Source organism: Doryrhamphus excisus, chromosome 4, assembly GCF_030265055.1.
Source record: "Doryrhamphus excisus isolate RoL2022-K1 chromosome 4, RoL_Dexc_1.0, whole genome shotgun sequence".
Lineage (NCBI taxonomy): Eukaryota > Metazoa > Chordata > Actinopteri > Syngnathiformes > Syngnathidae > Doryrhamphus > Doryrhamphus excisus.
The window spans coordinates 10,780,955-10,808,368 of NC_080469.1; the positions used below are offsets into that span (position 1 = coordinate 10,780,955).

General features: G+C 40.9%; 2 protein-coding genes across 5 annotated transcripts; one reads left to right on the forward strand and one right to left on the reverse strand.

Annotated features, from left to right (window-relative positions):
* Window positions 1-5: 5 nt before the first annotated feature.
* Window positions 6-18,599, reverse strand: LOC131127709 (ceramide transfer protein-like). Of its 4 annotated transcripts, none has more exons than XM_058069859.1 (18): window positions 17,423-18,599; window positions 17,207-17,341; window positions 14,343-14,459; window positions 10,123-10,230; window positions 9,913-10,051; window positions 8,524-8,604; window positions 8,259-8,416; window positions 5,995-6,087; window positions 5,800-5,886; window positions 5,418-5,510; window positions 5,133-5,210; window positions 4,114-4,209; window positions 3,821-3,953; window positions 3,673-3,743; window positions 2,164-2,292; window positions 1,961-2,090; window positions 1,543-1,673; window positions 6-1,328 (listed from the first exon to the last, which is right to left on the reverse strand). In XM_058069859.1, exons 1-17 carry the CDS (start codon window positions 17,510-17,512, stop codon window positions 1,546-1,548), a joined length of 1,866 nt encoding a protein of 621 aa, XP_057925842.1. In that variant the 5' UTR covers window positions 17,513-18,599; the 3' UTR covers window positions 6-1,328; window positions 1,543-1,545. The 4 variants fall into 4 exon arrangements, with proteins under 4 accessions (XP_057925842.1, XP_057925841.1, XP_057925843.1 ...); XM_058069858.1 differs by having other exon boundaries at window positions 8,524-8,607; window positions 17,423-18,594; XM_058069860.1 differs by lacking the exon at window positions 5,133-5,210 and having other exon boundaries at window positions 8,524-8,607; window positions 17,423-18,587.
* On the forward strand, window positions 17,604-27,103 carry polk (polymerase (DNA directed) kappa). The gene is made up of 15 exons (XM_058069857.1): window positions 17,604-17,999; window positions 19,639-19,840; window positions 20,115-20,234; window positions 20,317-20,469; window positions 21,518-21,649; window positions 21,759-21,909; window positions 21,992-22,207; window positions 22,959-23,083; window positions 23,210-23,376; window positions 23,464-23,496; window positions 23,566-23,662; window positions 24,046-24,217; window positions 24,900-25,814; window positions 26,684-26,732; window positions 26,815-27,103. Exons 2-15 carry the CDS (start codon window positions 19,703-19,705, stop codon window positions 26,885-26,887), a joined length of 2,541 nt encoding a protein of 846 aa, XP_057925840.1. The 5' UTR covers window positions 17,604-17,999; window positions 19,639-19,702; the 3' UTR covers window positions 26,888-27,103.
* Window positions 27,104-27,414: the final 311 nt, after the last annotated feature.

Consider the following 27,414-nt stretch of genomic DNA (forward strand, 5'->3'; position numbering starts at 1 on the left):
GTTGGTGTTGTGTAGCGATTTTAATTTACAGAACATTGTCAACTTGCATTACATTTAGTGCAAATAATAACACTTTAGAAACATACAAAGTGTGAGGATTAGTGACACAATACCAAAAAATGAATAAAACAGGAAATATTTTCTTCTTCAGCTGAGACGGGGAGTCGAGCTTATAAACAAACACCCATATCCTTCCTAACCTCCACCTCCTGACATAATTAAATCAGAAGACGATGCAGAACAAATTTGCTGACAAAAACAAAAAAAAAATGGTAATCTTGAGGTAAGATCATGACGTGAAATGCTGACCCTCCAATCCCGAGCACACACGCACACATAAAACACACACGCACACAGTCAGTGAATGTTGATAAATGCACATGTGGTGGTTGTCGATGTAGAGTAACAATAATCAGGCTCTAGCTGGCGTCTAAGGCATCCCTGGGGGTAGTTCATCCTTCTCAGTCACTGTGCACTCTGGTGTGACACACGAAATGTAATATTAGCGTTGGAATGCTATATTTAGGGCCAAGATGATATCCAACTAGAAGTTTTTTTTTCCAGGAGGTTGTGTACGTAGAAATAATTTGACGTTCACGGGTGGAGACATTCCCGGCGCTCCCTTTGAGTTTGGCTAAAAGTTAAGGGGGGAAAAAAAGATAAAAAGAAATAAAGGGAGGAATCTTTACAGAGACGCTACGGCAGGTCAAATAGCTGCAACACAGCATCCGTACGAATCATTATCAGCAGCTTCTACCCAAAGTATTGTCCAAGTGTCGATGAGACTTCAAGTTTCCTTGGCACGTCACTGTCATCTAATTCAAGCGTGTTTAACAGTCAATTCACATTTCGCACTTTGGTCAAGTTACTTGAGTTTCTCTGTACAATACATCGCTATAGAAAAAGAAAGATCTCAGAGAAAAACCACTCCATCAGACCGTGCCGGTCGTCACCAGAGGAGATGCCGCCTTACTCTCTTTAGCAGCAGCAAACAAGCAGCAGTCATGCTATATTAGTTAGCCCCCCAAAACGCAGCAAGTATGTCATACTCATAGGAAATGTACAAAAACAATCTAGAAAAAAAGCACATATACCAATCAATTCACCAAGGGAGAGACTCTACATATAAAAAAGGACCCAAAGATGTTAAGCTGGAAGGACAAATACTGATGGATTAAAGCCAAACGACCAGTCTCTTGTGTTCAAGGGTCAAGGGTCAAGGGAGGAACCTCAGGGTCGTCCTGGAGCAGACTGTATCACATGGGGAACGTGCTTCACACTGCTGTTTTTCGAAATAGGGGTCAGCCTTTAGTCTTTATGCTTGGATCCTGAAGGAAAAGGGATAAAAGTACCACATTTCCTAAAATAGTGGCCTCCGGTTACATTTGCTGATGTAGACATCAATCTTCCCCAAGCCTGTAGTGTGCGCTTGCAGTGCACCGTGACTTTTTCATACCGTGGTGTACCTTGAAAGCGGTACCCAGCTCATGTATAGTGCAGCTGTTTAGAGATAAAGCATGAAGCAGGACGTCTGGGTGTTACCTCTTAGAAGAGGATGGGCTTCCCCGTCGTCTTCTCCTGGACGTAGGAGGTGAAACGTTTGAGGAACTTAGGATACTCTCTCTTGGCGACGGCTCTGAGGACCGAGGCCGGCGCCCACCCACCTGGATTTACTGTGGCCACACACACAGCAAACATTCCATCACAATGAGGAAAGATCCCTCGAAAGATCCCCTATGGTCTCACCAATGAGGGTCATGGTGATAAATGTCAGTAAAATTCAGCATTGGTCTGTTATAAAATAGCATTGCGCAGTGAAACAGATAAGTGGTGTCATTATGATTCTGGAGGTGTTGACATTGATATCAGTGAGTCAAAATAAGCATTTCTCTATACGACCTCACTTAAACATAAGGTCATTAAAAGGGCAAAGTATGCAGAATGCAATGCAGCTACTCACCATTGGCAACATAGGTGATCCTACACAGGATGTTATCCCTGCTGATCTCTTTGTCGCCCTCTGGTGGGCTGACCAGAGTTTGACAGATCATGGCAACGTTGATTTTGGCTCGGACGCAGCGGTTTGAGGGCTGGATGGACAAAAAGTCAAAGCATGAACACGGGCAACCACATTGAAATAATTATGCCTTGCAGTGAACTTACTAGCGCATTGTCATGGTCAACAGAGAAGTTGCAGACCAGCCAGGTGTCGGGATCATTTTCATTGGTTGCTAGAATCTTCCTGATGGCTGATAGATAGAGGACGTCTCGCTGAGAGGCTGGCCACACCCTCTGAAACCCAAACACATAGCCAATGTTGGAAATACAATGAATCACACACTCATTATATGGGCATTAAAGTCAAAGGAAGCCAACACTCCCAAGTGAATTTGTAGGCTTTGGACAATGATTCATGACGTAGTCACAATAGGCAAGTCCGCTTTGTTTGACGAGTGTGAGTGCTGGATGAGTCATTTAATGAATGTGACAACTACTCGGATAAAATACAGAAATATATGTGAGTAAAAGTCAAATTCAAGTTTTTAATTCCATGCATTAGGAACACTGCACATGGTTTTGTTGATCAAAATATGATGTGATGCCACCCCACAAATGTTCTATCAGGCATAGTCTTAGGCTTTCTGTCAGGCATTGTGTTGGCCACTGCATAACTTTCATTTTGAACCGAGATGCTGCTTGTTTACTGGTGGGTTTGGGGTTGTGTTGTTAAAACATTCAATTCAAGGGCATTTCCTCTTCAGCATAAGGAAACATGACCTCTTTAAGTGTTTTGATGTACTCATTAATTGAACTCCGCACTGCTATGAATTTGAACACACCCCTTTTAATTGCTTACTCAATTACAAAGATTCAGGAGATGTACGTCATGTATGTTGGATGTGTTGGTTTTCTATGTTTCTACTTCACCTACTGCTAAATCATTTGCCATGTAGTCATAGTTTCACCAAACAGTGATTGATCTGGTTACTCATGTTAGACTACTAGTATTTTGAACACAACTGTAAATACTATACATACAAAGACATAGGATAATAGTCGGCTGCACGGTGGACGAGTGGTTAGCACGTAGATATTGTAGCCTCATGGCTATGAGACCTGAGTTCAATTCCACCCTGTGTGGAGTTTGCATGTTGCATACGTGGGTTTACTCATTCCAAAAAACATGCTAGGTTAATTGGTGACTCCAAGTTGTCCATAGGTATGAATGTGAGTGTGAATGGTTGTTTGTCTATATGTGCCCTGTGATTGGCCAGCGACCAGTCCAGGGTGTACCCTGCTTCTCACCCGAAGACAGCTGGGATAGGCTCCAGCACCCCCGCGACCCTCGTGAGGATAAGCGGTAGAAAATGAATGAATGAATAATAGTCAACACCCACAGTATGCTTGCTCATGGGTACATGTGCACATCCACAATGTAGTAGAAAATTCGATCGGCCCTGCTAGTTATTAATGACAACCACCAACTTGTATCATAGAAAACCATACAGTAGGAGCGACAAAGAAATATTCCACAAAGTCAACATCCACGGCATGCTTGCTCATCAGTACATGCATGTATTTTTACACTATTGTAAATGGAATGAAATTGCTCATAGTATCCGTTATTAACGCCAAGCGCCAGGGTATGCAGAGTAGAAATAAATGCTTTACCTTGTGTGTCTGATAAACGATGATGGCGTTGTCAGAAAGCGTTTCCACGACATTGAAGTTTTCAATTGTGGCTGAGGAGGACAGTTTAAATGAGTAATGTTTTTTTAAACATCAAATAAACGTGACGTGATTGTGAACACAAACTTACTCTCCCAGTCCATGCGTACTGCGGTGTCCCAGAAATAATGGCACACCTCATGTCCTGTCACCCCTTTGACAGAATGCGTAGCTTTCAGGGGATCTAACACAATCCCGTTCTCTTCCACTTCCCTCCTGTACACCTAGGTAATGTTGTGGAAAAATATCAACCAGCTATACTTCAAAATTGGGCACTGAGCATTATCAGATATCAGATTCATATCCGTCATATCTCTAAAACAGAATGTTAGGTAAGTTACCAGGTAAACAAACAAGAAAGATGACTCCTACACAGTCTCTCACCTTCATCTCTCCTTCCTCGATCACCAGCTGCCAGTTTGCATCTCCACCCACGTCCTGGAGGGAGTAAGTCATATGATTCTGCACCATCTCTTCCACCTAAGAGACAGATGGATATCGATTCCAGTCATTGTGGTTCACAGGACGGTTTGGAGGCAAACTCTTAAGCGGTGCTCAGCATTAATGGAAGGCATTCCGCAGAAAAAAAAAAACAAACATGCTGCTCTGCTAGTATAAAAAGTGTGGTAAATCGTCTTCTTTATGATATGTTCGAGCAAATTTATATCAATTGAATACAGTTTTTTTTTTTAGGGCTAATTTAACCGGCGTCAAATTCCTTGTTTGTGGAAGCATACTTGGCCAATAACGCTTATTGTGATTTACAAATCGTCCTAATATTCAATGAGAAATTGAAATGCTGTGCACTCAAAAATGCAAAGTTTAATGTCCTGTATTCTAGAGGAAAATGGAGCACTACTTGCAAAGGTGCAGTTGACTATGGCTCAACTAATCTGCTGTCTCAAAAAGATCGACATGACATTAGCTATCGGAATCTGAGCTACACCCACGCAGACCTCTGCTACAGCTCAACTCCTCCAGCATTATTCTGTCCAACTTGGAACACGAGTTATATCTAGGATTAAATGATAGTTTCCATTTCACCTACCATGAACAATTTGAAAACATAGAGGATCCTTGTAAAGATCTCAGCAGTTTTGGAGAAAGTGTCTTACAGTATACGGTACATAGTGTAGCTGGCACCCAGTGGTGGGAATCGCAGAGGTTGTTGGGAATGTGTCAAGCAAACATTGAATAGTGCCTTTTTGAATTAATAATTCAACACTTTATCCTGCTGAAGGATGCAAACTATTGCATTAGCTACACAATGCAACGTGTTTGCTGTTGTTCATGACCTAACTGTCATTACAGAAAAGTGCTTCTGCTTTCTGTTCAAGCTCTCTTAGGACTGAAATGCGTGTGTGTGTTCCTTTGTACATGCAAGTGGCCACCAAATACAGTACCTGAGCGCTGAATCTGTGAATGTCATCTGAAGCACTGACTAGCTCGACAGAGGAAAGGGAAGAGGAGTAACTATGCGCCTGTGCAGTAGAGACATTAGAAAGAGAAGGAAGGATAAACCAGAGAGAAAGAAGCACCAAAAGCAAAAAGCCAAAGCAAACAATCATCAGCTGCTCAGCTAAGAGTTCATAACATACTGATCAGATGGGTTACATGTGGCCGTGGAGCACATGAGAAAGATTAGCTATAAAGGCATGGAACAACATGAGAAGGAACAAGCATGGAACCTTGGTAGCGTATCGGTGTGTGCCGATGCTTGAATAGACATCGCCTGGGGGAGCTGGAGTTAGTCGAGGGATCCTGACCTTCTCTGACTGGCACTGAGGAGGACAAGAATGTGATTTAGACAGACAAGTAACAAGATTCTACATATTAGTGAGCACAGCTAGCAAAAACACAACCAGCAAAACCCTGATGGCAATGAATCCAACATATCCCACAGTATATTACTCAATGTCACCGCTGTGGGATGCAGTATGTACAGTACCAATAGGTACAACTGCTCTTGCCTTGCAATCCTAACAATTCGGCTGCCACGACTAGGCCACACAATTTGCAGGGAATAAAAGATGACGCATGGAAAAAATAGAAGAAAAAGTGTCATCGCACCTGCTCCTCTATCTTGTCTTGTCTGTCGAGTGCAGCCTCCACTGCGTCAAAGAACTCATCCTCTTTGATCAGACTGTTGGGACCCTCCTGGAAAAGGGTGGACAAACTGTAATCAGGAATGTGGGAACCCTGAGTCATCCAAACCACGAGGGTCGCAGAAAATAGTTTCTGATCAACAACGCAACATCATCTTGCCTCATAGTCAGGACCGCCGTAGTGGGATTTTTTCTTTAGTTCGTTCACAGCAGACTTGTAGGCATCTTCCACCCTTCTCCTCTTCTCTAGTTCCTATAAATAAATACATAAAATAATAGTTACCACAACATCTAATGAGATCTTACTCTTACAGATGTTACTGTTTCGTTTTCATTGACATGCGTACATGGGCATCAGAGGTTCATTCCTGTAGTTTGCTGTGGTGTAGAATAGAATAATACACATAATGTTTGTAGCATTTCAGCAATCTCATATAGCAAAATAAGAGAGCCAAAATATCTCCAATTGGTGTTTCATAATATCATGCCATTAGCAAAAATATCAAAATATCAGCTTGACTTGACTTCACAAAAAGAAGGCAGATACAATTCAGCAACAACAGGTTTAGTGGTTTCATTCCATCACACATGAAAAGACTGAGGACAAATGTTCTACAAATAACAACACGCTGCTGTAATACAATGGCTGACTCAAGACGGCGTATTACTGTATGAGCTGGCGCTTTCAAAACCACAGAAACCTGAGAAACCAGTCAAAGTATTTTTGCCGTTTTCAAACTGATAATGAGAGAGTCAATACGGACCAACGCTTGCCTCAGCTGAGCAAAGAAACAACATAAAAAGCAGCTCTTATTTCACACTTTCACACTTTAAGGGATCAGCTTATTGCTGTTGTCAAACCAAACCAGATCAAGCTGCTGGGAGAAAAACTAAGTGTGGAATAAGGTGTTGACACTTGTCACAGAACAAACATGGACATCCGGCTGTAATCTCTTAGCTCCAGCCACTATGAAACCTACTTTGAAGAAGAGGCTGCAGGTCTGTAAAGGTATCCAATGTTGCGTCTGGTACTTGTGTGCCTCTGATCGCAGCTGTAGTGAAGGCTTCCAAAGGGTGAACCAAGATGTCCGAGCAGTCATTTTTTGATTCTGTGTCCCGTGTGGCTACACTTTGATTGTGCTCCTTCCCTACACCACACCGGCAGTTAACGCGCACACTTAAAACCACATACAGATAAAAGGGGAGTTAGTTTTGCTTGAGCAGTCGAAGACGCTCTGAGCACTTCCCGACTTTTGTACTTTTTAGGGTTGGGCAGCAAGCCATTACACAGGAACTGGTTTGACAACATGAGCAAAGAGCATTTCTTTACCGACACACACACACACACAGGTCACAAAGGTTCACGCAAAACTAATGAATGCATGTCTTATCACCACAAGTCACACTGTGGCTTGTTGCTTACTAAGAACAACAGGTGCATTTACTGTATATAGAAGCATGTGGCAGTATTCCTAAAATGGTCAGACATTGATTTAGAACAAACTTTAGAGCCAAATCCATGAAGCCCTGCTTTCACCTTTGTAAAACATTGACCATTTAATGATTTTCCTATTAGCTTGCTGTCTTAAAGGGATAGTTCGGATTTTTTGACCTGAAGTTGTACGACACCCCCATAAGCAGGGAAGTAGGTAGGTAGGTCGACAGGTAGCATCTATTGAGCAACCCCGACTGACACGCCCATTCAGGAAATGACTGCTACTTCTGGACAAAAATATGAGACACTCAACATTTTACGTCCACTGGTGTTTCCTCTCTCTGAAGCTGTAACATCCCACACTCGTCTGGGATGTCTTTCAAGAGGTCTAAGTTTTCTATATGTGAATACGTAAGTGGAAGAATACACGTATATCAAATGAAAGCTGTATTGTTCAGTACAGATCTGGAATTAAGCTGCATTTCAGCCAATATGGACTGTTCTGTCTGCATCATTGCTTTTTCTGAAAAACAAATGTTGTAAATTACTATATTATTTATTGCCTAAATTACTGCTAGCACGTCACAGTTTTTCACTTCGCTTCACAGAGTTGGTGTGAGCCTACATCAGGCATTTCAATCTTCCGGAATGATTCCATCGGCCGCGACAAATCAGGTATGCTGTACATTTTACCTGTATTATGGTATATTTATAAATCCTGACACAATGTTTTCTGCAGAAACAAGGCCATGTTTTCAGAGATTTTTTTTTACCAAATATCTGCAAATTCGGGGAGTCATGAAGGCCAGATGGCGGATGTGAGGAGATCCACTGTACAACCATTTATATACAGTACAGTGAAGACCAGCAGTTGGTGTAGCGTACTCTGTATGTACAGTAGGTTGTAGTGTAAACAGAGTTGACACTAGACTTTTGTCCGTTTAGTCGCGTTGTCGGTTTCTGTGAATGTAAAGCAAGCAGCTCTGTACCTTGTCCATTCTCTTCTGCCAGCTGTCCTCCCGTTTGACCATCAGCTCGATACAGTGTGACATAGTGGAAAGGATGCCGGCTGTGGTGGCTTTGAAGGTGATGGCCTCCCCTTTGAAGTCTATGCCATTGATGCCTTTAGGACTGGCAGGGGCAAACACTAAGCAAGAACCAAAAAAAAGACAGTGTGACAGCTGCCTCAACACTTGACTCTGACAGAACTTAAGATATTTTAAAAAAAGCATCCAATTTCACAGAGATACTCACATTTCTCTTTGCTGCCATTATTGTTGTGATAATCCCCGTCTGGTTTTGAGGTGGCAGGAAAATCATCTTCATCCTCATCCACTACTAGATAAATAAGGAGTCAATGCAAGTTATAAAACCCAATCATATCAATGGGTTATTTAGGAAACACAACCAATATGGACTTTGACAAAAGAATGTGGTAGAATAAAAGATTAACAAGATTCACTCTTTGGGAAGTAACCCATGAAGTTGGGATCGATTCTTTTAGCGCTGTCAAATGATTACACATTTTAATCAAATTAATCACAGCGGTCAAATTAATTAATCACGATTAATCACCATTTGCAACTATGTGTGATATACTATGGCCATTTTCTTCTGTATTTTATGAACAAAAATAAATGATGAAAAATACCAAATTTACCAAAAAACCAAATTTAACTCAAGCTAAATTATACCACATGTCTGAATATCTATTTGCCTAACACTGATCTCTTTGATAGTAGCACAACATTTGATCCGGAAGTAGAGACTGGACAGTCCAAAGTTTCTCATGAAAAAAGAGGTTACTTCAAGACGTCTCTCAATGGTAGGTATTGTAGCTTTAATATTTTTGCATTATGATTTCTACAGCATGTGGCTTCTGGGGTTGTCTTTCCGTTTATATTGACTGCACATACACGAAAGAAAAAAAAGAAGATACACGCATAATTAAAACATTGTGATTTTCACAGTGAATGCATCGCACACTTGCCTAGTGACAATGTGAAAGTATTGTTCCGAGGAAGACAAGAGAAGTGTTTGTGAGTCGGATATATATTAATATATACATTATGTTGGAATCGCACTGCTGTTGATGTGTTCAGAATAAAGTTATAAGACATGGAACAACATGCCTCAACGAGCATCAGACTCTGGGGACACTACACTGTGCTTCCGTCGGCCGTCTTAACAGAGAGGTGTTGTAATTAATGAAATAAATTTGCTACCATCGTTAACGCCCCTATTTTTTTTGCCAAACTTTTTTAGTTTGTTCCTTACATTGCTGTAATACTGTCTCAAACGAAACCTTAGAGCATGGGTCTCCAACCCGTAGATCACTAGCGTCCAGTCAATCTTTGGGACTTCCACTGTCGATCGCTGTTGTAAATTCATGAATTCTAGGTTTATATGTAGTGTGGACACTGTTTAGGGCAGACTTCTCTAAGTTTTATACGGCAGGCACCTTGCAAGGCAGCTAAGGGTCCTTCTTTGGACCAGTGCCGCATTCTAGCCATTCAAGCCATCTGCTGTTGTATGTGTTCGTGTATCAGTCTTTATATCAATGTCAAATCAGCCATCTCAACTTTGTATTAATAAAGGCCCTTAGCAAACTTATTAGCACCTTGGATTAAAGCAAAACATTACCTCTGTCCCTCTGAAACTCATCTTTGGAGACACCGTCGGCGCAGGAGTCAAAGTATTTCTGCAGTGTGTCCACTTGTCTGCAAAGAATGTCTCGAAAGGTCTCCATTTCTGCTAGCTTCTCACATAGTCTGTGACCCTTCTAAGTAGCAATAAATGCCATGTTAGGATTCAAAACATCGGTTAATTAATTGTAAATGTTCCTGCGCCTACCTTGAAGGAGGATGTGGACGTGGCAGACAAGGCACTGGCTGCTGAGGTGAGAGACAACATGGATCCATGACGCCTCAGACTAGATTCTGACCCATACCCTGACTCTGCCTGCAGAATGAGAGAGAACACAGAGGCAAGAGAGGACAAAAAGTAAGAAAGACAAGTGTCGAAAGGAGAGTCACTGAGACACGAAGGAAAAGTAATGAACACGGCTGTGTGCTTCCTAAGACTGGAGCTGTCACAAAGCAGACAGAGAGGGGGTAGAACAGTTCTTGCAGTCAGCAGCACTGAGTAATGCTGAGCTGGACAAGAGCAAAACCTCCACCTACGCAGCCAAACAACAAAGAAACAATGGGACAAACAAACAAACCCATGCACAAAACTAGCAAATGCTACCAGACAAGGTGGATATAAAGCCTACTCTGTCTAATCTTGAGCTAGCACGCAAGACAAAAAGTAGGAAATCAGTCATAAGAACATGAAAATGCTCGCGATTCCCCGACTCTGCTGACATTCAACAAAGTGTTAAAAATGTAGAGTATGTGCAAGCACCCAACCCAAACAAGACAACAATGATGCCTCATCTGCCCACATGTTTACATTTTAGCTGCCACTGACAGCAATATACAGAAAGCAAAATTGTGATGTAAAGTAACTTGCATAGACGTGCACTGATTGAGGGGCAGTGACACTAAAAAACACACCAAGAAAATAAAATGTTTTTACCTGTTAATTGCTATTATGATCCTTTCACACTTTATCTACACATATTAGCAGAAAAACTTGGACTAATCCTTGACTGAAACAAGCACACAAAAAGTCCACAACTACTTACAGAATTCTTGATTTGAGAAACAAAATAGTCTGTATGATATAGTCTGTTGTTTTTTATGTTGTGGCATAGTTGCTTAGATATTTTGGCTAAATATGTATGGTTAAAATAAAAATTATACTTGAAATGTATAATTTCACAAAAAGTTTAAACTTACCCATGTTCTACTGCTTTTTTCTGATGAAAGTTGAGAGTCTGGTGTTTCTTTTGGAAGGTACCATGTTTTTTTAACCCTATACAACACATTCTGTGTGCCTTGAAAAATGGCTCAAAAATGTCTGGTACTGAGAGGCATGCATTTGGAAAAAAGGCTGGGATTGAATTGGGAATTTAGTTAAAAGGGACCAAAATATGGCAAAATACTCTTAAGTGTGACATGTTATGATACATGTACCTTGTATGGATACGGTTATAGTACGTATATATAAAACAATAAAACCTTGTGGGGGGTTTTGGTCCCAATACTAGCTGCCTCTTTTAAGTCTTACATAAGAAGTGTCAATGATGGGCAAAATTAATTTCCTTTAAAACCAGTAACTTTACAAGTGCAAGTATTCATTTTTGTTTTGTACTCCATCATGCAGAAGGCAAGTTAAAATTCAAGATAAACATGACTGAGGCTAAGAAAGATTTCTGAGCAAATAAGGCTAACAATGGGAATAGCAACATGCGTGTACTGATATAGCTAACTGTTTAGGGTGAATAGTACATGCAGAATATTGGTACACACTTTAAAGAGTACTGTAATATGTGTGTTATCAGGCAGCATGCCAGCATGAAATGAGCCCACCATTCGACCATCCCAGCAGCCAAAGCAGAGCAGGACACTGCTGCAGTCCCAGTGGTTTGCTGGCCTCAACATGGCACAGAAGTCCCCCCAACATATAACACACACACCCCAGTGTGTTTTGACAGTTCAGACGCTCAAGTCCAAAACTCCAGTTTCCCCGGACACACCTCACAGGCGGAACAGCGACAAGAGGAGGAGGCGGCGCAGAAGAAAAAGCAATAGACTCAGTAGAGCTTGTTAAATGGAGAAAGCATCGAGATAGCAGCATAAAGGGAGGAAAAAACATCCACTGGTTTGGAGCAGCATCAGGACACATAGAAAGCTGAAATGAAGAATTCCTCAGAAGAGTGAAGCAGCCCAGCTTTTAGTCTGCACACATTTATCACAAAAGACCACACACCCTGATATGTGAAACCATTTCATCCTGCCCATCTTTATGTGCAGCATCCATCGCTGACCCAGTGAGTGAGCGAGTGCACAAGCACGAGCCAGGGAGGGATTCCATTTGCAAGCATGTATGCATTAGACAGAAAGATGAGAGCCGTCTGGTGCTGTTTGGGTAATAAAATGTATCAAATGGGTGGGCGATGAATGCAGCCTACTCTAGACTGATGCAGACTAGAGAGAAAGGATGGGGGAGGCAGGGATGGATACCATTTCAGAGGTTTTTCTGCTTTACTTGTTTCACTCTTTTTGTCTGTGCTTGTTCCAATTAGCCACTTAAGAATGTCTTACAAGCAAACAGCCTGAAGCAGTGATGGCAAATTGTGAGGGGAGCAGGAGGGCATTTACAAATCTGCTACTCCTCCACCCCTTGGAACATGACAAAATGGAACAGTCTTGCTGGTATGATGAGTTTTGATTTTGGTTGCTGTGAGAACAAGGGCTTTATTATTCATCGAGAGCTGCTCTTGAAGTAGCCACATTGAGAGCAACTTTTCACACAACCAACACAAACACTCCCACATGTAAAGTCAACCTAACCAAAAGTGGTTTGTTCAACACCAAACCTCTAAATTTGGCTTAATAAAAGACTGACTTGTGTGCCTGTAAACATTGATATTAAAGCTTGTACACTTCAAAGGTAATGTAAATGATCTCATGCTAAGTTAGTAAAATACACAAATATTTGCGGACACGGTATTATTAGGATTAAAAAAAAGGCTATAGTAGTAAGTACAATGGAGAGATATTCATGCTGAATACCAAAGGGAAATATAACGCAAGTCTTTTTTTTGCCCAACTGGGGGCAGTACAGACACGTATCACCAGCCTGCAGGTAATAATCCATTAGCATGCTGAGGTTACTGCAGGGCACAGTCCAAACATAACCTTTGAATACTCTCACACCGCCACTAATGGACCAAAGACCTGAGGTCACTCACACTGAACTGGCATGCCGAAAATCAGCAAAGAACGACCAGTGAAGCCGACCTGATGAGAATTCACAAAACAGCGGCCACTTTTAAATGTGGTGCTTTTTTTAGTGGTCCTTCTGAAACGTGTTGCCTTCAGGTGGTTCAGACAATAAAGAAGCCACAGATGTGTACATGCACACCCACCAAGATGAACAAAGTGGAAGTAAAGCCGACATTAACTACATGTAAATATATATAATTTTTATTTCAATACAACCAGAGTAAAAAAATCTGTTTCCTAAAATCCAGCTAGATGTTGTAGACAACCACAATGTATCCCACCAGGCATCTCGCCAACTCTGAATGACACCATACGATGTGTGTGTGAATATAAAATAATGAAAACTTACAGTATTGAATCAATCGCAACTGGACTGTTCAGCTTGTCTTAGAAGACATTTGCCTCTCATCCTACTTCATGATCAAAGACTAGATAGGACAGCTTTAGTCTGAGACTGAAATGAGAGCCACAGCATAGCCCGAGTCAGCAATGACAACATGCTTTACAACACTAATGTTGGCAGACTTTTAATAACTACTACATACCCCTACAGAGTGAGCAGCTGCACGGACTATCATGACGGGGGATACCCACACCTCACACACATCCATTCTTTACATTCCCAGGGAAAAGGAGAGGCAGAAATAGGGATTGTGGATGTGTGTCTCTGCTCTGCCACACCCAGCTCAGTGAATTCATACAACCAGGCCCCCAGACCGATTATGAGTAATAGAAAAAATATGAATATTGCAACTGGAACATAGAGCCAATATCATATTTGTTATGCTCTCGGGTGATGACTCACAATGACAGGAGAATATCTCCTCCGCTCCTTGTCAAAGCTCCTGACTTGCTGTTGATCGAGGCCAAAAAAAGTATCTGTATTAATTGAATTTGCTTGGCGGCACAAACATGCTTGCTACAACCTAGCCCGTCCACTGAGAAATCAGTAAGCTAATTTACAAAAGGTTGGGAGGAGCAGAAAGTACAGAGAGAAAGAAGACAGGAAAACCAAACCCTCTAAAGCTCACATAACGGATTTGCTAAATCTGAACATTATTATCCTTTTGGATGCGTGCATGTAATAAAAGTGGATGTATATGTAGTACTAGGCAACCAAACAATGCAAGTACAGATCAAGTACAGAAATGTTAAGAGTGTGCGCCTTTTTCCGCTCACCTTGTGTAACTCAATGGACTCAATCCACTGGAGTCTGTGCTCAGGGTCTTCTGCTCGGAGGTACCAAACGCTGTCGTTGACACTGATGTCAAAACGACACTCGTCAAACTCATGGGGCTGCAGAGAGAGATGGAAACAAATGGGAGGAAAGGTCAGAAACTTTTTTCAACAAGACCAGATATCCTGTGGCAAAAAGCATCAATGGAACTTTTCAGTTATTGCTTTTTGCTGGGATGTATCTAAACTTGGTCTTTTATGACAATGGCTGCCTCACAAGGACACATTCAGGGCACATGTGGATCCCATTGCTGTAGACTTTGCCAGAAAATAAACAAGAATGTTAATTAAAACCTGATGGCTTATTTCACTGGATGCAACCTTCAACAAGCGTAACTAAACAACCAGGAGCCTGCCTTCTCTTCAACCCAAGGTTGTCACAACCCTACCTCCTGCAATCATCCAAAATCTTTAAACTATTTCACTCCCCCATTCTGCAATGTGCCCCACCCACCTCCAGACACAGCGCGTACAAGGCACTCGACCAAACATATGCACGTGAACAGAATTCCACCGTTTCCTCCGAGACTGGAATTTGACTGTTGCATTCAGCTGGCAAGATCTCCGCTCTGCAGACTGCTAATGGAAGACAAAAAAGAGTTAACTGCAATCGCCTTGCGTCCCGCGATGGCACGGCTGTCAGCTGACACGACCTCACGTTGTCCACGTTTTAACTAGATTTGCTCAAATAGCACTCACATGCTCTTTTGCTGGCTGACATTTGCAACATACAGCCTGACTCAAGGCAGAAACCCTGAATCTGAATAGTTGTATCCACAGTCCCTCTAATCATGCTGTGCTAAAAGGAAGCAATAAATATCCATGAGCAGCAGGCACAACTGCAGGTATAACTCTGATTTGTGCACAGTAGGAACCTCTAGTGCATCCAGCCATGATGCCATTACAGGTTCTGAGGATCCAACCGAGTTGTATCAGACACAGCTCATAAACCGTGCTTTTACTGTCCACTTTATACCTCTTCAATCTTCCTAGAACATTCTTGTTCTCCTTGAGCAAGCACTGCTGTACTGCTGAGCTCCAAGAGTGTTTTCTGTACACAAGACTGCGGCATCCTGAAGTAGAGTTGGGATATTAGCCAAAGCGTAATGCATGATCAAGCATCAAGCAAAGATATTGACGATTAAATGATTTTAACAGACAGCTTTAAAATGCAGCTGCATCATTTGGCCATTATTAACAATGGTTAAAGTAACTTTAGAACTGCTGTATAATTACAAATAAGTGAGGAAGAAGACACATACATATTGTGATATGTAATATTCAGTGAAACATACATGCGCCAGACAGGCTTTGATTGCAGGTATGAACTATCTCACAACAGGCACAATCATATAATCACATAAGAAACATAATGATCGTAACCATAATAAAAACACAAGCTACTGTTGCGACCGTAACCCATGACAAGCTACAACTTAATTTTAAACCCCCAATATCACTTCCTGTTCGCCACACATACAAAACACATTTTTTGCAACACACACGGGCAGGAGTTTTATGCAAGTCTTAAATGGCTTATTTCCTCTGATTATATCTATTATTTTGAGCAATACGACTGTAAAGGTGTCTATATGGGTGTTATTTTATTTTTTTATATTTCATGTTAAGAGGGTTCTAATACTGCTAAATCGCGTATCTAGAAGGTCCGGAACAGGTTTTCCATGCTCCAAAATAGTCTGTGTATAAAGAAGGAATCCTACTTACACCTTTTATCATGGTCAGGTCTGGTTCACCATGGAAAACACTTTCTCCACAAATAACACAAGTGGAAAAACTAAATATTTGGCGGGCCAAAGCTATCTGCCTGGCTTCAAAGGCTCACTGAAGCTGGTTGAGTGGTTTTGGCTTAATATTGCTCACTAAAAAACAAACAAAACACATTAGCTTCTTTCTTATGGGCAGCATGAAAGCAGTTTCTACCGATATGACTTCCAACAGTGCATGGCGGGATTGGTCAGAGGATCATATTTCTTGTGCAATTTGCTTCTATACAGAGACATTCTGGTGTCAGTTTGCACCTAATGAACATTGACTAGAGCAGGAAGAGCAGCAGACACTTGTTTCTATGTTCCTGGGGACACATGCCACAGTCTCCCTCGACAGCAACGACACTGCACAAATGTATATTTACATGTCTGTGTGGGTCATGGAACATGGCTAACCCGTGCGTTAAAGGCAAACAACATTCTTACTTAATCTTTTTTTTTTTTTTACTTACGAAACAGTAGGCAGGTATGCAAGACTAACAAACATTTCATGTTGTGATCCTAATTCAGATGTGGGCTGTTTAATCCTATTTCACTAATCACGGTAAAACCAATTGTTTGGCCTTTGTGCTGTGTGGTAGAATGCTCAGGGAAAAAGTAAATATTTAACTAGGGTGTGGAATTATCTGGAAAAATTGGAAGCCTGTATCAGCGAAAATACAGGCAGCGTGTCAAAAATATGCAGTCAAAGATTACATTACAACAAGGAACGCTGAATCCAAGTTGTGTGTAAAATAACTTGCCTTGGAACAGAGGGGGCTTGTGCTTCACTGACTGCTGGGGCAGGACGGCTTTGGTGTGCTTAACTGCTGGTGTATATCCTGCCCTATATCTTAATACAAATCTGAATAACAAGTTAATCTTTACCTCCCTATCTTGACAAATGGTTGAAGGAATAACTGCATGCTGGGAACAGGCAAAGACAGAATCAAAGCACATCTACTGCAACACTATAGCATTAAGTGTGTTCATTCCTGCAGCAAGAACACCGAATGTATTGAGTTTTAAAAGCAGACTTACCGTGATGACAGCCTTGCTGAGGCACAATGATCCCCTGCAGCCATATTCCCTTTCATCTTCAGACTTGTAGTAGCTCAAAGTATTGTTCTTCAGCACAACCCATCGGTCCTGCCACCCATGGATGTAATTGGTCCACTGTAAACAAACAGCTGGTACGGTTACCTTGCAGCTTGATATCATGACGTGCATGCGGGATTTATCTAAACTATAAATTACCTTGCTCAAAACGCCTCCCAGCTCCACAGGTTGTCCGGATTCTGGGTCCACATCTTCATCTGAACCGGACGATGAGCTTTTTTCGGACATTTAAATCCAATATTGAAATGAAACTCTAGTGTGTTTTATGGACAGAGCTGCCTCGCTCGATACTAACTAGATTATCTCCTCCACGTAGCAGAACCAAGACGCAACCTGCTGACCGCTTTGAAATAAACACAAAGTTAGCCTTCCGTCAGCAGTGAAACGTTATCTGTCTGTTATCGTTTAAAGATCAGCGGAGTATGGTCGGGTAAAAAAAAAAGAAAACTGTCACTGTACAATCTCAACTTCTCGCTTTTGCTGGCTTTGTTTTGAATCTAAGCCGACGAGCAACGACAGGAGCTAGTTAGCGGTAACAGTTAGCTGTCAAATAAACTGGCGTGAAATGTTAACTTCTCTCCTAACTTGTGATTGCGCCTGTTCCCGCCCCGGCTGCACTGGACTTGCTGCTGAAAGAACGGCCAATTAAAAAGGGCCTGCGCGTATCCACTGTGACGATATGTTCAACTATCAAGCTACAAAGGACGATGAAAGGGTCAGCAGTTGCTGCTTTATTTCCGCGGTTTAGTTAGCAATAGCGAAGGACTCACCACTAGCTTGTCATTTGGGTCGCGGGGGAGGAGCCGCAGCCACGCTTTACTGTGTATGTGTACCTGAAGGGAAGAACCGTCAAGCCCGTAGTAATATCTACCGGAAAAGTGAAACTAGTTTCTTTCAATTTAAAAGCTAATCCCGTTGTGTATCGACGGTTGTAACACTGGCGAAAGGTACCACAGTCGCAGTTTACAACATCTAAAAATATATAATATGGTAATGGTAATTGTTGAATTTTATTTGAACACGCATCAAGTTACAATGGAATACATCACACAATTGATTTCGCAAAATAAAATGCTGATAAGCGCACATATCCGCGTTTTCTAATCAGAAATAACATGAAAGCATTCATACGTTGTTTTGAAAATCACTTATGGATGTACTGTTATTAGAAACGTATTGTTTAAAACAGATGTATTGTAAAAACAGTGCCCTGAATGTTTGCCGATTGAACATCTAAAATGTTAATGTTGTGCAAAACACCACTATTACTCGATACGCTATGTGTTCGATATGTGTTCAAGGTGGACACTCCGGAGCAAGGACTGTCAGCAGTAACATAGTTTACGCCATGGAGAAGTCTGCCATGATGGTTAGCAAGAGAGGTGGGCGGGTCTAAGAACACAACAGTAACTTTTAATTTCCTTGAGTATTACCAACGCAATCAACATACAAAATAATACATTATAATCATGAAAATAATAATTAAATTGTTAATACATTTGATAGACTATAACCTAAATAATCATTACCACTGATTTGTCATTAATTCAACTAATCACCGAGAGAAAAAAAAAGTAGCTTAAAGCTATATTGTGTGGGATGACACTGTGAGTCTTGAGTCCACTGTTTATTTATAACCAGTGTTAGAAATCTATAACATTTTTATCACACATACTAGAGCATGCTTGTCTTTGTTTTTGTTTAACTTAAAAAATGACACATTTGGTCAATTGGATACACCATTAGAGCAATTAGTCGCTGAGCAGTTGGGGAACATAGAAAAGGGTTTACAATGCAATATTTCTGGATTCTGCTTACCATCATGGCAGCCAAACCCGTGCAATACGTACTACGGAAATAGTTTTGAGTTAACAGTCCTGTTCATTTCCAGTTTACGTGCTAGCTCGTCAAATATTTCAAATTTGAAGTTTCAAATCTCTCAACGCTTCAAATGTCACCTAAAGTGTGTTGTGTTCTACACAAGAAGGTTTATAGTTTATCGGTCAACATAACCAAATTGAAGTGAATGCAGTTTCGAATTGTATCTATTTGATTAATTAAATTTTTAAACACAAGAACCCACTATTTAAAGTATTTTACAAGCAAAGACTAAAACGCAAAAAAGAATACAAATTATGACGCGTGTAGCGGAAAAGGAAGTGTTACATTTCCGGTACTAGTTTTGAACCCGGAAGTGGCGCCAAAGATTCGCTCATATTTCAAATACAGTATTTGGACAGCTTTGGACAGCTTTACTGGTCGCTTACCAGCGATTTCGACAGTAGTTGCTTACTTTTAAACAATATAATTCTAAATATGTTTATAATGACATGCATAGCTATGACTTTTCGCAGCTTTTTCAACAAGATCATTATTGCTGGAGGAAACTAATTCCACACCGCTGGTCAGATAATTAGAATGGAAAATGGCATGCAAAATGCATCCACTAAAGGAGGAGAGGGGTTTCTCTCCAGAATGGCCCTCAACGACAACAAAGCTGGTATGGAGGGTCTTGACCGGGACAAAATCAACAAGATCATCATGGAGTCATCAAAGGTTAGTTAGTTAAATGAACCAGTTGGGTTTGTTTTAACACTAGCAGCCTTCTACCTAGCAATATCCATAGCATAGAAATGCTGCACAGGGGAGTACAAATGTTTTATTATTATGGTGCTGTGAACAGTTTTCAGATGAGCTTTCCATTGTGTTCAGCCTTGTGTAAAAATCTCATCTCCTCAATGCAGTGATGTATAGCCCTGAAAAGATGTACTATTGTAAGTTATCATGATGGATTTTGCTAATGCTTTGTGTCCTTGACCTTCCTTTGAAGGGATCTAAGTTTTATGAGAATGAGCTTAGGAGAGAGCAGCAGGTGAACCAGCGCATTGAGAAAATGATGCTTCAAAAGACACAAATCACAGAACAACAGTTAAAGAAAGCACAATCTCAGGTATGTCGGAAAACATTTGTTAATCACCTTTGATTTTTGCAGATTATATGGATTGTAAGTATCACATCAATACTCTCACTAGGTGGAGAGGGTGGGCTCTGAACTGGAGAAAAGTCGTGATCTAAGCCGTGTGATTGTGCATGTGGACATGGACGCTTTCTATGCTGCAGTGGAGATGAGAGACTGTCCTGAACTGAAGGACAAGCCCATGGCTGTAGGATCCATGAGCATGCTGGTTGGTTAAAGAGTATTAATATGATCCTTCACACTGCTTCTTCATTGGAGATCCAATACAGAAGCTGAATGTCTCAAATAAGTAATAATTGAACAAATGTACATAAAAATGCCTCTCAAATAGCTTCTCAGCAGCATGCAGTGCAGCTCTACATCAAAATAATGTTAAATGATGACATCAATCAAAACAGTTCTGTTATAGCTATTGTATTGTATTGCATTGCTCCTTATACGTATGTATATAATGCAGGTGTACATAATAAATTGGGTGTTAGAAGCAATACTAGTATATTATTAGTGAGTCAGTTATACAATAAGGTCAAATATAATGTATGCTTTATATTTGAATACAATGTTATGGCCACATGCACAATATAAGGTTGCTATCAACAGTTTACAAAAATAATGTTCTGTTTTGATTGACAATGTCAGAGAGGTAGTGATGTAATAATGCTTATTGTTGTGGTTTACAGTATTGTGAAACATAAAATAACATGAACTTATATTGCAAACTACAACCACAATGAGAACCACATAGATTAGTGAATACTTCTCCATCCATTCGTTTTCGATGCCGCTTATCCTCATCAGGGTCAGATGATATGCTGGGGCCTGTTCCAGCTGACTTACTGGTTGCCAGCCAATCACAGGGCGCATATAGAAAAAACAATTATTCACACCCACATTCATACCTGTGGATAATTTAGACTCGGCAATTAACCTAATATGTTTTTGGAATGTGGGAGGAAACCAGAGAACCCGGAGAAAATCAACGCACACACAGGGGGAAACATGCAAACTCCACACAGAGATGCCCAAGCGGAGATTCAAACCCAGATCCTCACAATCTCCTTATTGTGTGGCCAACATGCGAACCACTTGGCCACACCATGCGGCCCAGGAATATTCCTCTCACAGTCTTAATCAAAACATGTAATTATTTTATTAAAAAAACTTTGTGCTGGATCTCATTTGATTTGAAAATGGTCCTAAAATATATCTTGTCAGTTATGTTTTGTCATGCGTATTTTCTTATTGTCCTTTTACAGTCAACGTCCAACTACCATGCCAGGAAGTATGGTGTTCGAGCCGCCATGCCTGGATTCATAGCCAAAAAACTCTGCCCCAACTTAATCATTGTTCCATGCAATTTCAATAAATACAAATCAGTGAGCAATGAGGTGAGCGAGACACTGCAACATAAGCATAGGCCTGCTTATGACCATAGACTTTTCATTCAGCTTTCTTGCAGTTCATTGCCTGGCTCATGTGTTTCTATCCCTTTTTTAGATCAGGCAGATATTTGCATATTATGATCCTAATTTCCAGCCTGTGAGCCTGGATGAAGCCTATCTGGACTTTACAGAGCATCTGCAACAGAGGAAGAGCTGGCCAGAGGCGTCACGGACATATTGCTACCGCTCCAGCAGCGCTGCGACAGGCAAGAATTTAAATATTCTGAAATTGCAATTAATTAAGAAATGCGGTGTGTCTTTGTTAAAGAAATATATATATTTTTAAAGGTGAAGGTCAACTTGAGCACCACCATGAATCAGAGTTGAAAAGCTTTTCCCCTGTGCTGTTTGAAGACAGCCCAAGTTCTTCTGAGTTCTTGCCTGGCTCCGAAACAAGTGATGCAATGGCTCATGCCACTGAAGTTTTTGGGACGTCTGTTGAGGAGGCTGTCAGGGAGATGCGCTTCCGCATTGAGCAGAAGACTATGCTGACTGCCAGTGCAGGTGAGAGGAAAGCAAGATGTAATTGTTTCACTGTTTGGCAAACTGTGGTAAGACTACCACTGGTGGTCCATGCGTTCCTTTCATTGAGTGGAACTCGGGAAAATATTTTTTATTATATTAGTGAAATGCAGATAGGCTCAAGCTTATCTATGAATTACCTGCAACAAGGACATGCGGTGTGGAAGCTGGATAAAGACATACAGTATACAATACATTCATTCATTTTCTACCGCTTTTTCCTCACGGGGGGTGCTGGAGCCTATCCCAGCTGTCTTCGGGCGAGAGGCGGGGTACACCCTGGACTGGACAGCCAATCACAGGGCACATATAGACAAACAACCATTCACACTCACATTCATACAATTTGGAGTCGCCAATTAACCTAGTATGTTTTTGGAATGTGGGAGGAAACCGGAGTACCTGGAGAAAACCCACGCATGCACGGGGAGAACATGCAAACTCCACACAGAGATGGCCGAGGGTGGGAATTGAACCCTGGTCTCCTAGCTGTGAGGTCTGTGCGCTAACCACTGGACCGCCGTGCCGCCCTATACAATACATAACATTAATAATTGTGCAAATACACATACGTATATTAGCGTGAAATTGAGTGCCTCTTACCAAAGTCAGCTGGGATACACTCATGATACACCATAAATGTCTGCTACATCTGATACTGCGTTAATATCAATGTTTTGTTTTACCAGCTGTTCACTTAATAATATTCATTCATGCTTCCTTTTTCATCCAGGCATTGCTCCAAACATGATGCTGGCCAAGGTGTGTAGTGACAAGAACAAGCCCAATGGACAGTACAGACTGCCGTCCACCAGAGAGGCTGTCATGGACTTCATCCAGAACCTCCCAGTTCGCAAAGTACACCACATTTCAGTTGACATGAACACAGACTTTAGTGATACTTGTGAATTATTGTGGATAGGTGTGTGAAATAATGTATGTTTACTGGTGTGATTTGAGGTCAGAATATGTTTTTGTCTACAGGTGTCAGGCATAGGGAAGGTGAGTGAGAAGATGCTGAATGCTCTGAGCATCAGTAGCTGTGCTCATCTTGGTCAACAGATGGCGTTGTTGTCTTTGTTGTTCTCAGAGACAGCCTGGCATCACTTCATGCAGGTTTCCCTTGGTTTGGGCTCCACCTACATCGTCAGGTACTTGAATCCACACATCTTCCTTGCTCTCAAAGTCTTCAATATATATTCAGACAATGAACGATACTCATTTCTGATGTTTTACAGGAGTGAAGAAAGGAAAAGCATGAGCACAGAGAGGTAGTATGTTTGCACCGTGAAAGGAATTTTACTCATCTACCCCACTTACTCGCTTGTGGTCGTTGTCAGAACATTTAAAGAACTAAACAGGCCTGAGGAGCAGTTCTCCTTGTGCAGAGAACTGTGCGAAGACTTGGCACAAGACCTAAAAAGAGAAGATCTCAAGGTAATGAACTTCAGCTAAGCTTTATACTTCACACATGGAATGATTTGTGAACGTGACACAACCTTTCATCTATCATACATCAATAAATGATTATCAAAGGTACTAAATTCAACTGAAATAGAACCTGGGTCTTATATAAGTACGTCAGCGTGTTTCAAATTGATAAAGGAAGACTTTGGTGGTTTGCCATGGCTATCACCCCCCCTGCCTCAGTCCTGATGTGGTCTTGATAGCAACAGGAAATGGAGAGCCATTAAGGAGACAGCGGGGGCAAACTGTCAAGCCTTAGAAATTTCTCCTAGGGAGATGATCCCATAACTGTTATTTTGCAGTGTGCATATAATTATATTCCTATGAACTATGTCCTCTTAACTCTTCCAAAGGGTAAAAACGTCACACTGAAGCTGAAGAATGTGAATTTTGAAGTTAAAACCAGGGCAGTGACGCTGGCGTGTGGCGTCGCTACTGCGGATGAGATCTTTGCTGCAGCCAAAGACCTACTGAAGACTGAAATAGACAATGAAAGTCCACAGCCACTCAGACTGAGGCTCATGGGTAACTAGATACTGTATTGTATTACAAGAGTACTTTGCAAAGGTTTGAACATTTGTGACCTCATCTAATCAGATCTAGATCAGATCAAAACTGATCATATTTACAGAAATCCAAGTGTTCGAATGTGAAAATGACATTTTCCGTGGAAATTAGAATGTCTACAAAATGAACAAAGATTAAACCGGATTTGACAAATTATTGGGCCTTCATACACACAGCACACATACATTATATTCTGTTCAAAACTGATACAATTGGATAGAGTTATACATTAAGTGTATGTAAATGTTAAATTAGATTTCCTGTGTTAAAAATGTACACCAACTTCAGTCTGGATGCTGATGAAGCTAGGCTTAACAGCTTTTTACCCCATATCCACTCATATGTTTGTAAATTTAATATAAATACTAATAACGTATAATAATTTAGTATAAGCATGACACATAAGTACATACTTGTGTTTCTCTATTTTGAATTTCTTCTACAATGTCAAAATCTGGAACAAATCTGGTTTGAAAGTGGGTGTGAAATTACAGTCTTCGACCCTTCATGTACCCAGACAAATTACATTGAAATAACATTGATTTATAAAGTAGGAAAACATTCTTTAGAATGATTTGTATTAAGTTTACTTTGTTATTTACCCAGCGTGTCCTTAGGATAACGATCTTGTGTTCTGCAGGTGTTCGTATCTCCGCCTTTGTCACCTCGGATGATAAAAGGCACCAACAGAAGAGCATCATTGGTTTCCTCCAGCCTGGCAAAGCAGACGCTCGGGGCTACACCCAGGAAATACATCAAGACTTGGAAGGGGATCATCTCTCTTGTCCTCTCAAAGCACAGACATGTCAGACTGAAGAGGAGATTCCCTGGCCAATAAAGAAAAAGCGCTTACAGGAGGACCAGACTGCAGAAAGACCTCAGCAGTCTTTCTTCCAAAGAGCTCATGCTAAGAGACTGAAGCTCCAGGTTTGCACACAGGAACAAGAAAATGCGACCGTAGCCACGGTAACACTTGCAGATGCTGATATCAATAAAAGGGCAGAGTCATCAACAAAGAGGGAGGAGCCAAAAAGCACCTTGTTGCATTTTGTAGAAATTGATGGCACTTCACAGGCTCGAGTATCCACATCAGGCTCTGCATTGGACAGTCTCACCTGTCCTGTGTGTTTCAGGCCGGTGAGCACAGATGACTTGAATGTCTTCAACAGCCATGTGGACCAGTGTCTCATTAATGTTTCCATAGAGCCTAAAGAGCTCCACGTTTCTCATTTGAAGTCAGATTCAGAGGTTGAGATGCATAATGACAAGATAAACAGCAATGGACAAGTCGAGCTAAACAGACAACACCAGGTGACAAATAATTCCACTCAGGCGGTGGCGTTGATCAATGATGAGAGTGAAACAATGACCTCACAGCAGCCTCAGTCATCTGTTGATGAAGGTCCCGTCCTCATCTGCCCGGTTTGTCAGCTGACCCAGGACACAATTGACCTCACTATATTCAATCGTCACGTTGACCTCTGCCTGAACCAGGAAGTGCTGCATGAGCTAGGAAAGCCACCCTCCGTTGAAGCTGTAAAGAGCAATGTGATTGGTGAGTGCTTTTTTTAATTATTTTTTATTGGGTTTCACTGGAAATATGCTGTGGTGTCCCCATATATAAACCTTGATTAACTATACAAGTGTAAATAACATTTGTACACACTCTCCCATCTACTTTTCAATCTACCTAAGCAACTGCTTGGTGAAACCTGCAACTTGCTTCTGGCTCCGGCAACACTTTGGCGGATATTTCACGTTCATGTTTACAAAAACAGTCCCGTGTAAAATGCCATTGACAGATGAAAATATTTTTCTCTTGCTGGGAATCACCAACTACAATAACTTCTGCCTGAGCTTGTTTCGTAAACAAAGTAGCAGAGCTTACAACCACGCCCATATAAGGAAGTCCAACAAAGGGGCAGTTTAACCACAATCCAGCAATGATGTGAATGATTTGAAACCGAGCGTTTTGAGCCATCCCAAACTTGGGAGATGTGCTTTTGAAGTGCAGTATTTTATTCATGATTCCTATGCATTGTTTTTTTGTTTTCTTTTTGCAGTGTCTGTATGGAAATGTACAATATAATTTCTGTTGCCGTCATATGTCTATTTGCCAAGCTACTGTGGCCTTCTTATTTACAGCCAGCCACATTATGTGAGGCACTGTGAGGTATTGATTTCTACCGAGAAAACAGACCTTATTTCACCAGCAGGGATTTCTTTGCCCTAGCCTTGGAATTGTCCAAATCGCTTTTTCTTTCCTATAATGAAGCCAGTGTGAGCACCACAGCTTCCTCTTGAACAATCTACACTAGAAATTGTGCTCTATCTCTCTTAAGTGGTGCTGTTGGTACTCAATGGATAGATGTCTTTTTTTTTTTCAAGATAGGAAATTAAGGTATTGACTGGTTGTGTTTTCAGACAAAACTGTCCTTCTGCCGAGGCAAACAGGAAGAGGTAAAACTAAAAGGTAAAATCAAATATTGTTGTAAAAAAAAAAAAGCATGTCCATTTATAACACGATTATTGATGTATGATCATATCACTTCCAGGCACGACTCAACTTCAGCATTGGCTGCCAAAAAGGCCAAAGGTCTCAACACCATTGACAGGTTTTTCAGGTGACATTCTCCCAGGTGCAATGTTATTTTATTTAAGATAAAGCAGCTGGAAAAAGCATTTAGCCACTCAGTCTCCCAAATAATTGATAGTCAACTGTTGGAATCAGATTTTAAAATAAGCATTTGCACTGACAGCATTCATATCAAAACAATGGACATATTTTAGAACCATATAGTGTGTGTTAATGTCATTACATAATTTCTGAAGAACTGATGAAAAAATGTATGATAATTATATTTATTACATGCTATTTTTGAAATATTTTTGTGGTTTTTAATCATGTTAAACAATAAATGAATGTCTGTTACTCTTTTATAAACAGATGCTGCAATAAATCATTCTTTAATTCATGTTATAATTTTTTTTTTTGGTCTCGTAATTACGAAATGCTACATTTCTACCAGTGAGTAGTGAGTTTTTTGAGAAATAAAAACATGTTAGCTATTGGTTCACTAGAATTGGAAAGAATCTGAGCAAAACCAACATTAGCCTTTATTGCTAATCTTGTAAAAGTATGGTATGTTTGAACA